Source organism: Schistocerca cancellata, chromosome 11, assembly GCF_023864275.1.
Source record: "Schistocerca cancellata isolate TAMUIC-IGC-003103 chromosome 11, iqSchCanc2.1, whole genome shotgun sequence".
Lineage (NCBI taxonomy): Eukaryota > Metazoa > Arthropoda > Insecta > Orthoptera > Acrididae > Schistocerca > Schistocerca cancellata.
The window spans coordinates 44,346,702-44,361,511 of record NC_064636.1 but is presented as its reverse complement, the minus strand read 5'-3'; the positions used below and the strand labels follow the sequence as shown (position 1 = coordinate 44,361,511).

At 43.5% G+C, this 14,810-nt stretch overlaps 1 protein-coding gene across 1 annotated transcript in view; it reads right to left on the bottom strand.

Moving 5' to 3' along the window:
• LOC126108511 (coiled-coil domain-containing protein AGAP005037) overlaps nucleotides 1–14,810 on the bottom strand; it is a 249,741-nt gene that overhangs the window by 198,771 nt on the left and 36,160 nt on the right. The window contains exon 3 of the mRNA XM_049913778.1: nucleotides 14,255–14,426. Coding sequence (XP_049769735.1) covers nucleotides 14,255–14,426 — 172 coding nt within the window. The remainder of the gene's footprint in view (nucleotides 1–14,254; nucleotides 14,427–14,810) is intronic.

Here is a 14,810-nt window from a genome sequence, read left to right as displayed (position 1 = left end):
TTATATGATCATTCCATTTTAAATCACTCCTAATGCGTGCTCCCAGATAATTTATGGTATTAACTGCTTCCAGTTGCTGACCTGCTATTTTGTAGCTAAATGATAAAGGATCTATCTTTCTTGTATTCGCAGCACATTACACTTGTCTACATTGAGATTCAATTGCCATTCCCTGCACCATGCGCCAATTCGTTGCAGATCCTCCTGCATTTCAGTACAATTTTCCATTGTTACAACCTCTCGATACACCACAGCATCATCTGCAAAAAGCCTCAGTGAACTTCCGATGTCATCCACCAGGTCATTTATGTATATTGTGAATAGCAACGGTCCTATGACACTCCCCTGCGGCACACCTGAAATCACTCTTACTTCGGAAGACTTCTCTCCATTGAGAATGACATGCTGCGTCCTGTTATCTAGGAACTCCTCAATCCAATCACACAATTGGTCTGATAGTCCATATGCTCTTACTTTGTTCATTAAACGACTGTGGGGAACTGTATCGAACGCCTTGCGGAAGTCAAGAAACACGGCATCTACCTGTGAACCCGTGTCTATGGCCCTCTGCGTCTCGTGGACGAATAGCGCGAGCTGGGTTTCACATGACTGTCTTTTTCGAAACCCATGCTGATTCCTACAGAGTAGATTTCTAGTCTCCAGAAAAGTCATTATACTCGAACACAATACGTGTTCCAAAATTCTACAACTGATCGACGTTAGAGATATAGGTCTGTAGTTCGCCAGTGGAAGTATTCAGGGTCACCACCACAAAAAAAATGCCAAGGCCATCCACACGAGTGCAGGAAAGGTTATGCTGAAGTTCCTCTTTCACCAAGATGCCCCCCTTCTGATTCACTTCCTGCAGTGCCGGATAACAGAGAATGCCCAGCGTTACTCGCAAACCTTGATCGCCCTTCGCCAAATGGTCAAATCAAAACGACCAGGCAATCTCACCCGTGGGGTATTTCTGCTCCACGATAATGCAAAGCCTCATACGGCCAATGCAGTCGTGGCACTCCTGCAGAAATTCAAATGGGAAGTTGTCGGCCAACCCCCCCCCCCCCCCCCCATACGACCCGGTCCTCTCTCTCCCTGTCCTGTGATTACGCCATTTTTGGTTCCCTTAAAAAGGCTCTGAGGGCCAAACGATTCACCTCGGACGACCACGTGCAGCTGTACTTGCGGAACTGGTTAACATCGCAGCACTGGGAATTTTATGAGACAGCCATACACTGCCTTGTGTCACAGTGGGACAAGTGTCTCAACAGCCAGGGTCAGTACTTCTAAAATACAGGTACTGGTTTCTGTAATTATGTTCCTGCCTCGTTTCTTTTTGAAAGCCCCTTATAATTTCCGTATTTCACTGCTAACTTTCTGAGAATCTAAGCATGTGAAAACCAAGAGTTTTGAAAAATGGCACGAAATTCTAGAACTGACACGCTATGATTAGCACAGGATAATTTTCAGCTATATGCTTGTGTCAATGAGACTGCAGTCTGGTGACACAACCAAAATGGGCAGGAGGAAACGAATGGCACTTAATGGTATGAGATGGTATGTGGTGTTGCTACAGTTAATTATGAAATAGAGTCAAATTTAAGAAGAATAGAGCCCATTTACCGGTATGAAACTGCAACCCCCTCTGGTTTGGATTCATGCCTTGGTTCGGTTGGGAAGGACGTCATAAACCTGTTTTCTCCTGAGGCAAACTCGTCCCTGACAAGCTGTTTACTGGCACTGGAATGGAGTCCTACACATGTTTTGTCCAGACAGATTTGTGAATTTTGCTAGACTTGCGATACCTCAGCATCACACAGACCGTTGACAGACGCACATACAATATACGGACGAGCATTATCCTGTTGGAAATCGCAATACTGTGGCATGAGGGGTAATACATGTGGACCTATGATGTCTGTGTCATGCTGTTAGAGATCCCTCATTGACTACCAACCGTGACCCAAGTAAAACCCAATGACGCTAGGAGAAACATCGCTTGTGCCTCACCAAAACATTGTAAGCAAGGGGCTTCTCCCCGAGTCGCCGTAACATGCTCATCAGAGGTGGTATAGAACTGCGATTCGTTTCTGAACAATGCATCACCATTCATCAGCAGTCCATGTTTCTAGGTAACAGCACCACGCCAAACACAGTCGTTTACAGCTAGGGTGTCCATTTAATTATCATTTCATTCTAGCAAAGCTGCATAGTCATCAACGGTATCTGTTCTTTCGGGAACTGATACTACCGTCATATATAGTTAAAATATAGCTTCCCGGCCATTGACCTTCAAGTGCGAATGCACTCGCTATACCCGAACTCGTACGGGACTTGGTAGATTAATCTGCCACGAGTAATAAGTATGACGGGCAAACATCTATTAGGCGCACTACGAACATAGTGGTGTGGACATGTTGGGAATTTGGGTCTCACGGGGAGCGTGCAAGGGATAAGTCCCTGCAGGCGCACTATCCTCAGATGGATAGAGCGTCTGCCATGTAAGCAGGAGATCCCGGGTTCGAGTCCCGGTCGGGGCACACATTTTCAACATGTCTCCAATGAAGTATATGAACGCCTGTTTGCAGCTAGGATGTCCATTTAATAATCATTACAGTCGTTTGTATTATGGTGTTAATGGCAGCCCACGCGTGAGGCAGTAATTTCGTAGTCTGGCTGCTATTAGTCTCCGATCACTGGTTGGGATGACACAGAATGTTGTAGAGTCCATTACTTGTTCTCGGATGGCAGGGGCGGACATCAGTTGGTGTACAATATGAAGATCCTGCATTGTGTTGTTCAGATGAGATCGACCACAATCTTGACAAGGAATATGCCTGCCCTCACATCCCACGCAGTACATCATCAGGCTACTGTCACAACATTTGACGCTGCTCATGCTTATTATATACCCTACCTGGCGTGGCAAAAACACTAAATACGAACAACATAAATGCTCTCTGGTGGCCTGTCATGAAGAATTGAAGTTCAAATCATTTACATACCCGCTGATGTTGTGTACGTGCACAAAGTTACATTCACATCCGACCACGTCTTTGGGTGCTTCACTTTTTTTTTTGACAGTCATTGTATATTCGAGGGGTGAGAGGTGGGGGTGAGAAACAGTAACAAACTGTGAATCCCAGAACAGAGCCTGGATTCACTCCTGAATCTAGCGGCGTGCTACCATACTGTGGCGGGGGTTTTCAGTGTGCAGCAGACCTGTAGACATGTACCTAGAAACGAGCAAACGAAAGTAACTACGTAACTTTATTTTTTGCGGGGGTAGTTAAAACTTCGTACTAGTTTCGTGTATTGGGATGTGCTGGGTTCTCCTCTGTTTATCAGAATAACAGGAAGACAGCCATTTCTAATCAGCAGAGCAGGACGCGCCATATCCCAAATCAGTAAACTAGTACATTAAGCTCTACGTACACTCGTACTATATGTTTTTGTATTCGCATTTTTTGCTTCGTGGGAAGCTTATACGTTGAAGCATGTTGCCATTAAATAATTTAAGCAAATTTACTAAATACTATGACAGGTAGTGCTCTTTGAGAAACCTGTTTATAAAAAAAAAAAGTTATAATACTCATCGTTGTTTTAGTAGGGCTTCGGGATGATGGTGCGTGGGAGGGAGGGCCGTGGAAGGATAAATCGTAGAGGTGAGAGCAGTTAGTATCCCCTGCTACGGCATGCTGAGCAAGGCAGCTACGGGCGGATGCAGTCCCTCGCCACTACTGAGGGGGCGTGGTTATGGATATGGTTGTGGTTACCGAGTGGCATCGTAGGGGACGACGGCAGCGGCCGGGGGCGGAGGCGGGAACGGCCCCCGGGGGGCGGCACCCGGCGGGCCGCCCCCTCTGCCCCCGGCGGCGGACAGCTTCACGCCGTACAGGCTGTACGAATCATCCAGCAGCTCCGTGTCGCTGCAAAACACACCACACACTCGCTGCTACAGCTGTCAACGAGACTGGCTGCAAACCCACTGACGAGAGCACTGTTTACCATCATTTTATACGTCTTTCGTCGCTCCTTAGTCGCTAAAGAGTCCTGTGCCACTGTTGCGTGAGAGACTTCGACAGATAGGTTCAACCGTCTGATCGGAAGGGTTTGCTTCTATGAATGGTCGATTATGAGTAAGGGTCGATTAATGATCTTTTCAATTATATAAACAACTCGATTAATTATATCCCAACAATCGATTAATTGTTAAGTTATGTCTCTATTTTTAGGTCTAGAAAGCATTTCGCTAAATAGTTGTGTCCTTTAACTTTCCTGATAAGAAATAACGTTCACTTATTTTATTCAAGCACTGATAATTCGGGGGTTTGCGCGCCTTGTACCGATCGAAAGCTGGGGTATAATTTACGACAGAAGTAACGAAGTTTAGTAAAAGAACACTACGGAGACATTCACGTTCAAACTCACTTGTTACGTTATGTATTTCCGAATTGGCGCACAAACACCACAAGACTTCGCCTACTACTCAAGATTACTCTTTGATCATCGCCGATGTTGGCAGCAATCGTAAACAAAACACATCGACACTAAATGTCCTGTGCCGACGTTATGATAAGTGCTAGGGAATGGCCCGACATCTTTCCGCAATCAAGCTATAGACAAAAAAGGAAAATTTGAAAGAATTAATCGTAAGAATAATCCATTGTGAAAAACTAATTGACGTGAAACCAACATCGGTATATCCGCAATCGATACCAGAATAATTACTATTTAATTGCAATCAATTGCCTATCTGTGTTTCTTTCCTCTGTGCACCATAGCCTTCTTTCACTTTATTTATGATAGCTATATCGTTACGTTTATCTGTCGAGTGTCCATAGTTATAATGACGATCTGTAATGAGGTAAGTGAACACATGTAATTCAAAGACAGTATTCTGATATATAGTTTCATATGGAAACGACTGGCTGCTTAGACGAAGGTCCGAAGATTATAAAATATTGTTCGAAACTAATCATATCATAGCAATAAATGTACAAGTGAGACGGTAAGAAAAGGATAAATCTTAAATTTCAACATGTTTGCGGAACTTCTTGCGGCGAATATAACTGAAATAGTGGTAGTTCAAATATTATTGCTTTTTTTAAACACAGAGCGGTGTAAACAATAACAAATTTCAATGAGGATTTTTGTGACGCCGCGTTTTAAGTCACCTATTTCTCCTTGTCAGTCACGTCTTATTATCACGTTAGCGGCTGTAGTTACCACTTTCCCCCCTCCCCCTTTCAAAAAAAAATGCAACGTAATTTATGGATGCTCCCATTACAGTTAATGCTAATTTCAAATGTACAGTTTAATACAATTTCCTTATAATGAAAACAGTCATATAATTATTTTCTGTTGCAACAGAACTTATGAGACTTTAACTCTTAGAATTAAACTGAATACTAAACGTCAAAGTTTTCATCAGGACTTGTTTACAAACTATTTTAAAATCTTGAGTTTTCATACGCATTTGCGAAAATTAGTGGAAGAATTCTAGGGGTTATGTTATACAGTACGCACGATTTTTTTTAAATATATGTTTCAAGAAGTTAAACCCGTTGCCAGAATTCCCATAGTAAAAGGCATATGGAAGCAAACTGAAATAAGTATACAAGAAATAACGTTTTCAAAAACACTCGCGTGTGCTAGCGACATGAATCAGTCTGCACCGTGAAATGGGAGCTTTTATTTTCGGATGTGGTGTTCGAATACTCGACGTCAGTTCTAGAGTATATGTTCGAATCGAGAACTTCCGGGTTCTTGGACGGTCTGACACTATAGTATAGCATTAGTGACAGCTGTTCGCAGAAGGTTCCTTCGATTCGAATAAATTGTTTTGTCTGGTGTCAAATCCGACGGTTCACATTTATACAGGGTGTTACAAAAAGATACGGCCAAACTTTCAGGAAACATTCGTCACACACAAAGAAAGAAAATAGGTTATGTGAACATGTGTCCGGAAACCCTTACTTTCCATGTTAGAGCTCATTTTATTACTTCTCTTCAAATCACATTAATCATGGAATGGAAACACACAGCAATAGAACGTACCAGCGTGACTTCAAACACTCTGTTGCAGGAAATGTTCAAAATGTCCTTCGTTAGCGAGGATACGTGCATCCACCCTCCGTCGCACGGAATCCCTGATGCGCTGATGCAGCCCTGGAGAATGGCGTATTGTATCACAGCCGTCCACAATACGAGCACGAAGAGTCTCTACATTTGGTACCGGGGTTGCGTAGACAAGAGCTTTCAAATGCCTCCAAAAATGAAAGTTAAGAGGGTTGAGATCAGGAGAGCGTGGAGGTCACGGAATTGGTCTGCCTCTACCAATCCGTCGGTCACCAAATCTGTTGTTGAGAAGCGTACGAACACTTGGACTGAAATGTGCAGGAGCTCCATCGTGCATGAACCACATGTTGTGTCGTACTTTAAAGGCACATGTTCTAGCAGCACAGGCAGAGTATCCCGTATGACATCATGATAACGTGCTCCATTGAGCGTAGGTGGAAGAACATGGGGCCCAATCGAGACATCACCAACAATGCCTGCCCAAACGTTCACAGAAAATCTGTGTTGATGACGTGATTGCACAATTGCGTGCGGATTCTCGTCAGCCCACACGTGTCGATTGTGAAAATTTACAATTTAATCACGTTTGAATGAAGCCGCATCCGTAAAAAGAACATTTGCACTGAAATGAGGATTGACACATTGTTGGATGAACCATTCGCAGAAGTGTACCCGTGGAGGCAAATCAGCTGCTGATAGTGCCTGCACACGCTGTACATGGTACGGAAACAACTGGTTCTCCTGTAGCACTCTCCATACAGTGACGTGGTCAACGTTACCTTGTACAGCAGCAACTTCTCTGACGCTGACATTAGGGTTATCGTCAACTGCACGAAGAATTGCCTCGTCCATTGCAGGTGTCCTCGTCGTTCTAGGTCTTCCCCAGTCGCGAGTCATAGGCTGGAATGTTCCGTGCTCCCTAAGACGCCGATAAATTGCTTCGAACGTCTTCCTGTCGGGACACCTTCGTTCTGGAAATCTGTCTCGATACAAACGTACCGCGCCACGGCTATTGCCCCGTGTTAATCCATACATCAAATCGGCATCTGCCAACTCCGCATTTGTAAACATTGCACTGAGTGCAAAACCACGTTCGTGACGAACACTAGCCTGTTGTTGCTACGTACTGATGTGCTTGATGCTAGTACTGTAGAGCAATGAGTCGCATGTCAACACAAGCACCGAAGTCAACATTACCTTCCTTCAACTGGGCTAACTGGCGGTGAATCGAGGAAGTACAGTACATACTGACAAAAGTAAAATGAGCTCTAACGTGGAAATTAAGCGTTTCCGGACACATGTCCAGATAACATCTTTTCCTTATTTGTGTGTGAGGAATGTTTCCTGAAAGTTTGGCCGTACCTTTTTGTAACACCCTGTACAAGTGATCGATCTGTGACGGACTTGACATGGAATCACACTCCTGGAGACATCAAACAGATACCAGTTAACACTACCTCTGGCCTTGATAAAGATGCCAATTCGGCGAAGAGAGTCCATAAGTTTCCTCAGGCAGATGAAGACATTCCCTCATGATAAGATCCTGCAGAGCTACAAAGCATTGGAGACGTTGATTGCTACATTTCATCCGCTGTTCCAAATAGTCCCAGACTTTTCTCTATGGGACTGAGATATGATGATTTAGGGAGTAGTCGAGGTGCCAGGAACGTATGAGTGCCGCCCCGAGAACATGCCTTGGGAAAGACGAGCGCCTACAGCATACCACGATGAAGACGTAAAAGAAAGGTCGGCGAGAATGTTCAAAGAAACATCCTGGTTCGCATTCACGATAACGAGTGGAACCAAGTCACGGTATGAAAAACACGTAAAAAACATCAAGGAACCATCTCCATCGGTTTAAATGCATCAGTGGGCCGTCGGTGACAGAGAGCCTTACATCGTTTGAAAGGAGGCAAAATCGCGGCTCGTCAAATTACACTACTCGCCTTCCACTCAGCCACTGTCCAGATTCGACATTGTTTGGTCCACTAGAGATGTCAACTTTTATTTGCCGCAGTGAGCAACAAGCTTTTATGAGGTACCCAACTCTAAATGTCCATAGTAATCGGTTCCAGCGTTCGCGCGAAAACTGGTAATGATTCACGTCGCTAGCACACTCGAGTGTTTTCGTAAAAGTTATTTCGTGTATACTTATTTCAGTTTGCTTCCATATGCCTTTTACTACGGGAATTCTGGCAACGGGTTTAACTTCTTGAAACATATTTTTTAAAAATCATGCGTACTTTATAACATAACCCTTAGAATTCTTCCACTAATTTTCGCAAATGCGAGAAAAAACTCAATATGTTGAAATAGTTTTAAACAGGTCCTGATGAAAACTTTGACGTTTAGTATTCAGTTTAATTCTGAGAGTTAAATTCTCATAAGTTCTGTTGAAACAGAAAATAATTATATGGCTGTTGCATTATAAGGAAATTGTATTAAACTGTACATTTGAAATTAGCATTAACTGTAATGGGAGCATCCATAAATTACGCTGCATTTTTTTTTTGTAAAGGGGAAGGGGGAAAGTTGTAACCACAGCCGCTAACGTGATAGTAAGACGTGACTGACGAGGAGTGTGAGGTGATTTAGAACGCGGCGTCACAAAAATCTTCATTGACATTTGTTATTGTTTACACCGCTGTGTTTAAAAAAGGCAATAATCTTTGAACTACCACCATTTCAGTCATACTCGTCGCAAGAAGTTCCGCAAACATGTTGAAATTTAAGAGTTATTCTTTTCTTACCATCTCACTTGTACATTTATTGAAGATATGATTAGTTTCGAACAATATTTAATAATCTTCGGATCTTCCTCTAAGCAACCAGTCGTTTCCATATGAAACTATGTATCAGAATACTGTCTTTGAATTACATGTGTTCACTTACCTCATTATTCAATAACAGCAGCAATTCGTGTCAACTTTTAAACTGATTGTCATTGACAAGGCTCGACATTCGTCTCCGGTCCCTGTCGGTTAGGATGTTTTTACGATCACTGTTGTTACACCGTGTTACATGGGTGGCAGTGGAATATCATCCTTTGTAGACACGTTGGGCAGTCCGCGTTGATACTCATACAAATCTGCCACCTGCTTTAACGATATGGTCATGGGCGCGAGAATATCTCGTTTCTGTTAGTTTGTTACATCTTCACGTCGACCATGTTACTGTGCTGATTTGGCACTGCGTCTGAGACAAACACACCACTTCAGTGCCGTGACTTATGACAACGGTGGAGTGTTGCGTGACTTCCTGATACCTGCTCCACACTATCTACAAAGAAGGTGACTAATACAGGGTATTTCAAAAAGAATATACGTATTACAAAGTATTATTTTGTCCAAACTATCAATCACTGCGCCTCGTCTCGGCTATTGGAGAAACGAAATCACAATCTAGTTTATATTAACAACCGCTAGGTGTCAGTTGTCTTCTGTTTTGCTTGGTAACGGCCATAGTTTAAAATGGCTAATCCGCAACAGAAATCATTTTGTGTTCTCGAGTTTGCGAAGTGCTGATTACAGTGCAAATACGTTTCAGGTTTAGGTACCAAATTGATCCTCCGAATGGGTGGAACATTCGCAGATGGTATCGACAGTTTCTAGATACAAGATGTGTATGTGAAGGAAAGAGTTCTGGCCGCCCTCGTGTTCCTGAAGAAAATTTTGCACGAATTCAAACTGCTTTCCGACGTAGTCCTTCAAAATCAACTCGTCGTGCCAGTCGGGAGTTACAACTGCCTAAAACAACCATTTGGCGTGTTTTGAGACGTCGGTTGGTTATGAAGCCGTACAAGTTACAGCTGTTACAAGCTCTGGGTCCTGATGACAAACGCAAACGTATGGCACTTTATGACGAGATTCTTGATGCTATTGACACAATGCGAAATTAGAGCGTATTTTGCTTATTAATTTTCGGCTTGCAGTTGGAGTGCGGGAATTACATTGTATATTAATTCACATAGGCACTATTTGTAAAAGGATAGGCTTAGTTCAACGTTTTAACCACACATTAATTTGTAGTATTTTTTTAACCACACGTTAATTTGCACGATACGTTCGCAACTGAAACACAGAGCTTCAGAACTGCTTGTTAGAGTACAGATAGCACGACGGAAAAGAGTTTACGTGAATTACTGTGGCTATCATTTACTACGTTTGTACGCGGCACAATTTACCGAAGACGAAAATAGAATTTCGGATACCGTTCTCCGCAGTCGCTTCTTCATATTAAATCCTGAATTACGTTTGCAATTCCGGTCAAATATACGTTTTCCAATCGACTTACTGTATTACACGAATGGCCTCTGGTATTCGGCTGTTCCGGTTTCCGATCTAATCAACACGGTATCTGTTTCTCTGTAGTTCAGTATGGAGTATGGATAACTTCCTCCTCGATCTAATATTTCTTCTTCTGTTCCGCTGCACAAAACAGTCACTCCGTCTTCTTAGCCGATATTTTTTAAAAAATAAAACGGAACAGACAATGTAAAATTGTTTCAAAAACGATGAAGCTTTTACATGGAAGCAAAAATCGGCTATGGATCATGACTTCCGATAGCTGAGACCGCATTTTTAAAATCGACAATGGTGTGTTTACATGGCGAACCAGACGCGGTATTGGGTATCTGTTTTGGGAACTCGAAGTAAGCGTAGTAAGTGACGTTCAGAGAAACTACACATACACAAAGATTTCATTAACTGCATTTTTAAGCACTAAAATGAAATGTTCAAAACAGTCGCCTAATAAGTCGAGGCCAACGCATTACATACTGTATGTTGAAACACAACAGGTTATGAAAGTAGTGACATATAAGGTACAGAAAAAATAAAAGTATGAAAATTGATGTTGACGAGTTATCGCTGAAACTAGTTCAGGGATAACGAAGTGTTTGCATTAAGGCGTGCCTACAATACTTCCATTATTCTTCTACTGACACGAATCAATCAGAAGAGCTGAAATCCACAAAGTACACTGTTTTGTAACAGAAAAAGAATGTGTGTCATTTAATGTTTTCTTGCTTTGGTTGTGGGCCATAGTATCCGAGAGGAAACAGCACGAAACAAGAGGTAACCTAAAAACTCTAAAAACATTATTTTCTAATTAATTATTTTCCTGCTGCTCACAGTATGAAGCTATAATATTAAAATGATGCATTGCAACGCTGTATCTCATTGTAACATTTATTTAAATTGTATACATCCCTCTAATGCAGTCCACAACAGCAGATAGACACCGAAAGATTGGAAAGCTCTTGTCGTTAAACACAATATGGCGCCACACTAATTTTGGTCGACTGTATCGAACGGGCATTTAAGATTTCAGTTTTAAAAAATGCTTGTAACGAGAAACAAATACGTTTTCGGTTGATCCTTGTTATTCTGTGGAACTCTCGAAGAGCAGTATTTATTTGGGGTTAATTCCGTTTACTCATGGCAAACACGAAATTTCGGAAAACTATCGAACTAGACAAAATGTGGATTAGAACTATTAGTAGCGAGACCTTGTGTATCATGATTGATAGCGACAACTGACAGCGTTATAATACCTGATAATAGAAGCAAAATCGTTCTAGTAAACACGGATCTGCAAACGAGCTGTTTGCAAGGTAACTGCGAATGTGTGGTTACGATCCGCTAGAGATTTGTATGAGAAATATTGACCTAGGTAGAACGAATGTATTTGAAATGTATACTTTTCGATCAAGTCTTCATTTAATTGCGCTCAAATTTCACCAGTTTCCCGTCGTTTGGGAAAGTGGTATATCCATGATGGGACACATATTTGATAATACAAGACGACATCTGAGGCGCCAAGATGGATAAGTCGAGCAGGGCCTGTACCTTGGCCTCCAAGATCAGCTGACCCCAATCCTCTGGGTTTTTCTGTTTCGGAACGTCAGAATTATTCAGTTGTACAGCACTGCCGCTTTTACGGTTGAGGACCTGGAGCAGCGAATTTTACAGTCTTGTCGAGATTGACGAGGAGGTGTTTGAGAGGATTCGTAACTATCTGCGAGAACGAGTGCAGTACTGCATCCGAATGCGAGGATGACACGCGGAACACCTTCTTAACAGTGACGAGTGCACGGTAAATCATAACTGCTGAAGTGTTATTGTATTTCTTGTTAATGTAGGACATGGGTGAAGTTCGGGCCTAGCTGAATTCGAAAAATTTACAGATTTTGACTAATGAAATCAGTAGTTCATATAGAAGTTAGTGCCGGGTCCTAACTGTACACTCACGATTATCACGTTTGAGGACCCTTATTAATTATAACCTTTTTTGCGGTTGTTATCGTAAACCGTGTTATTCATAACTACCTCTGATGTTTCAGTAGCCAACTGCACGAAAACTACAAGCTGTACAGAAAAACCAGTGGACAGAGTGTCTTTCCGTTTCGATTCGTAATACGAGGTGCATTCAAGTTCTGAGGCCTCCGATTTTTTTTCTCCGGACTAGAAAGAGATAGAAACATGCGCATTGTTTTAAAATGACGCCGCGTTCATTGTCAATATGTCCCAGAGATGGCAGCACCGTACGGCAGATGGAATTTTACCGCCAGCGGCGAGAATGAGAACTGTTTTAAATACTTAAAATGGCGACGTTTTCCTTACTTGAACAGCGTGCAATCATTTGTTTTCTGAATTTGCGAGGTGTGAAACCAATTGAAATTCATCGACAGTTGAAGGAGACATGTGGTGACGGAGTTATGGATGTGTCGAAAGTGCATTCGTGGGTGCGACAGTTTAATGAAGGCAGAACATCGTCTGACAACAAACCGAAACAACCTCAGGCTCGCACAGGCCGGTCTGACGACACGATCGAGAAAGTGGAGAGAATTGTTTTGGGGGATCGCCGAATGACTGTCGAACAGATTGCCTCCAGAGTTGGCAGTTCTGTGGGTTCTGTGCACACAATCCTGCATGACGACCTGAAAATGCGAAAAGTGTCATCCAGGTGGGTGCCACGAATGCTGACGGACGACCACACGGCTGCCCGTGTGGCACGTTGCCGAGCAATGTCGGCGCGCAACGACAGCACGAATGGGACTTTCTTTTCGTCGTTGTGACAATGGATGAGACGTGGATGCCATTTTTTAATCGAGAAACAAAGCGCCAGTCGCTCAATGGAAGCACACAGATTCACCGCCACCAAAAATATTTCGGGTAACTGCCAGTGCTGAAAAAATGATGGTGTCCATGTTCTGGGACAGCGAGGGCGTAATCCTTACCCATTGCGGTCCAAAGGGCACTACGGTAACAGGTGCATCCTACGAAAATGTTCTGAAGAACAAATTCCTTCCTCCACTGCAACAAAAACGTTCGGGAAGGGCTGCGCGTGTGCTGTTTCACCGAGACAACGCACCCGCACATCGAGCTAACGTTACGCAACAGTTTCTTCGTGATAACAACTTTGAAGTGATTCCTAATGCTCCCTACTCACCTGACCTGGCTCCTAATGACTTTTGGCTTTTTCCAACAATGAAAGACAGTCTCCGTGGCCGGACATTCACCAGCCGTGCTGCTATTGCCTCAGCGATTTTCCAGTGGTCAAAACAGACTCCTAAAGAAGCCTTCGCAGCTGCCATGGAATCATGGCGTCAGCGTTATGAAAAATGTGTACTTCTGCAGGGCGATTACGTCGAGAAGTAACGCCAGTTTCATCGATTTCGGGTGAGTAGTTAATTAGAAAAAAAATCGGAGGCCTTAGAACTTGAACGCACCTCGTAACCCCCACGGCGTAACTGCACTAGGGGTAAAGTACGTCAGAAAATGTAGAGAAATAACCAGCTCCATGTTGTCACATCGAATTAGTTAGCGCCTGCAGATAGACGACGCAGTGGGCTGCTGTCATGCCTTCCTGAGCAATTCGTGTCAGCAGCTTCAATGACCTGCAAGCAGATATTGACGTTTGCAGTGCCACAAACAGTGCCCTACTCAGCACCTGTAAAGTGAATTAAAAACTTTTCTGTATGATTTGTAGTTTTCGCGCAGGCATATTCTGAAGCCCCAGAGTAACCCGTTACCATTTTCGCTCTTGCTTACGATACACCCTATTTTTTTTTTTTTTTTTTAACAGAAGGGCCTCATAACAGAGGTCAGGATGTCAGCTTTTCGTACTGTTCATGTATCTAGTTGTAACGAAGTAGAAGTGAGCTACATACCTGGCTTCCTCGTCGATGACGGGCGTGATGGAGCCGGACCTCGGGGCGTACTGGCTGTAGTAGGGGTCTTCGTAGGCGGAGGCGCCGGCGGGGGCGTACGGCGGCGCGTAAGCCCTCGAGGGACCGCCCCGCTCGGGCGAAGACATGTAGCCGCTCTCGGTGTGCAGCCGGTCTGTGGCGAGAGCAAGGCCGGCACCGGGGCACACGGCGCTTCCGTCAGTACACACAAGAGGGGCGTGCGCGCACGTACACTAACACATGGTCCAGCTACACTCTACAGCTACGTGTATACCCCGCAAGCCACCTAATGGCGTGTACCACTTTGACTTCCCCCTTTTCCGTTCCAGTCGCGAATAGTGTGTCGAAAGAGCGACCATTGTTAAGGCTCCGGTACGGAGCAACCACATGATGTTGCACAACAACAGAGGGACTCTTCACAATTTAATGTGTTCTGAGCAGTTTCACGGCAAAAGATGTGTGGTCCATTTATCTATGCCCAGAACACTGTTACAGGTAGCACATATCTCGATATCCTTGATAACTTTCTTTTCCCAAA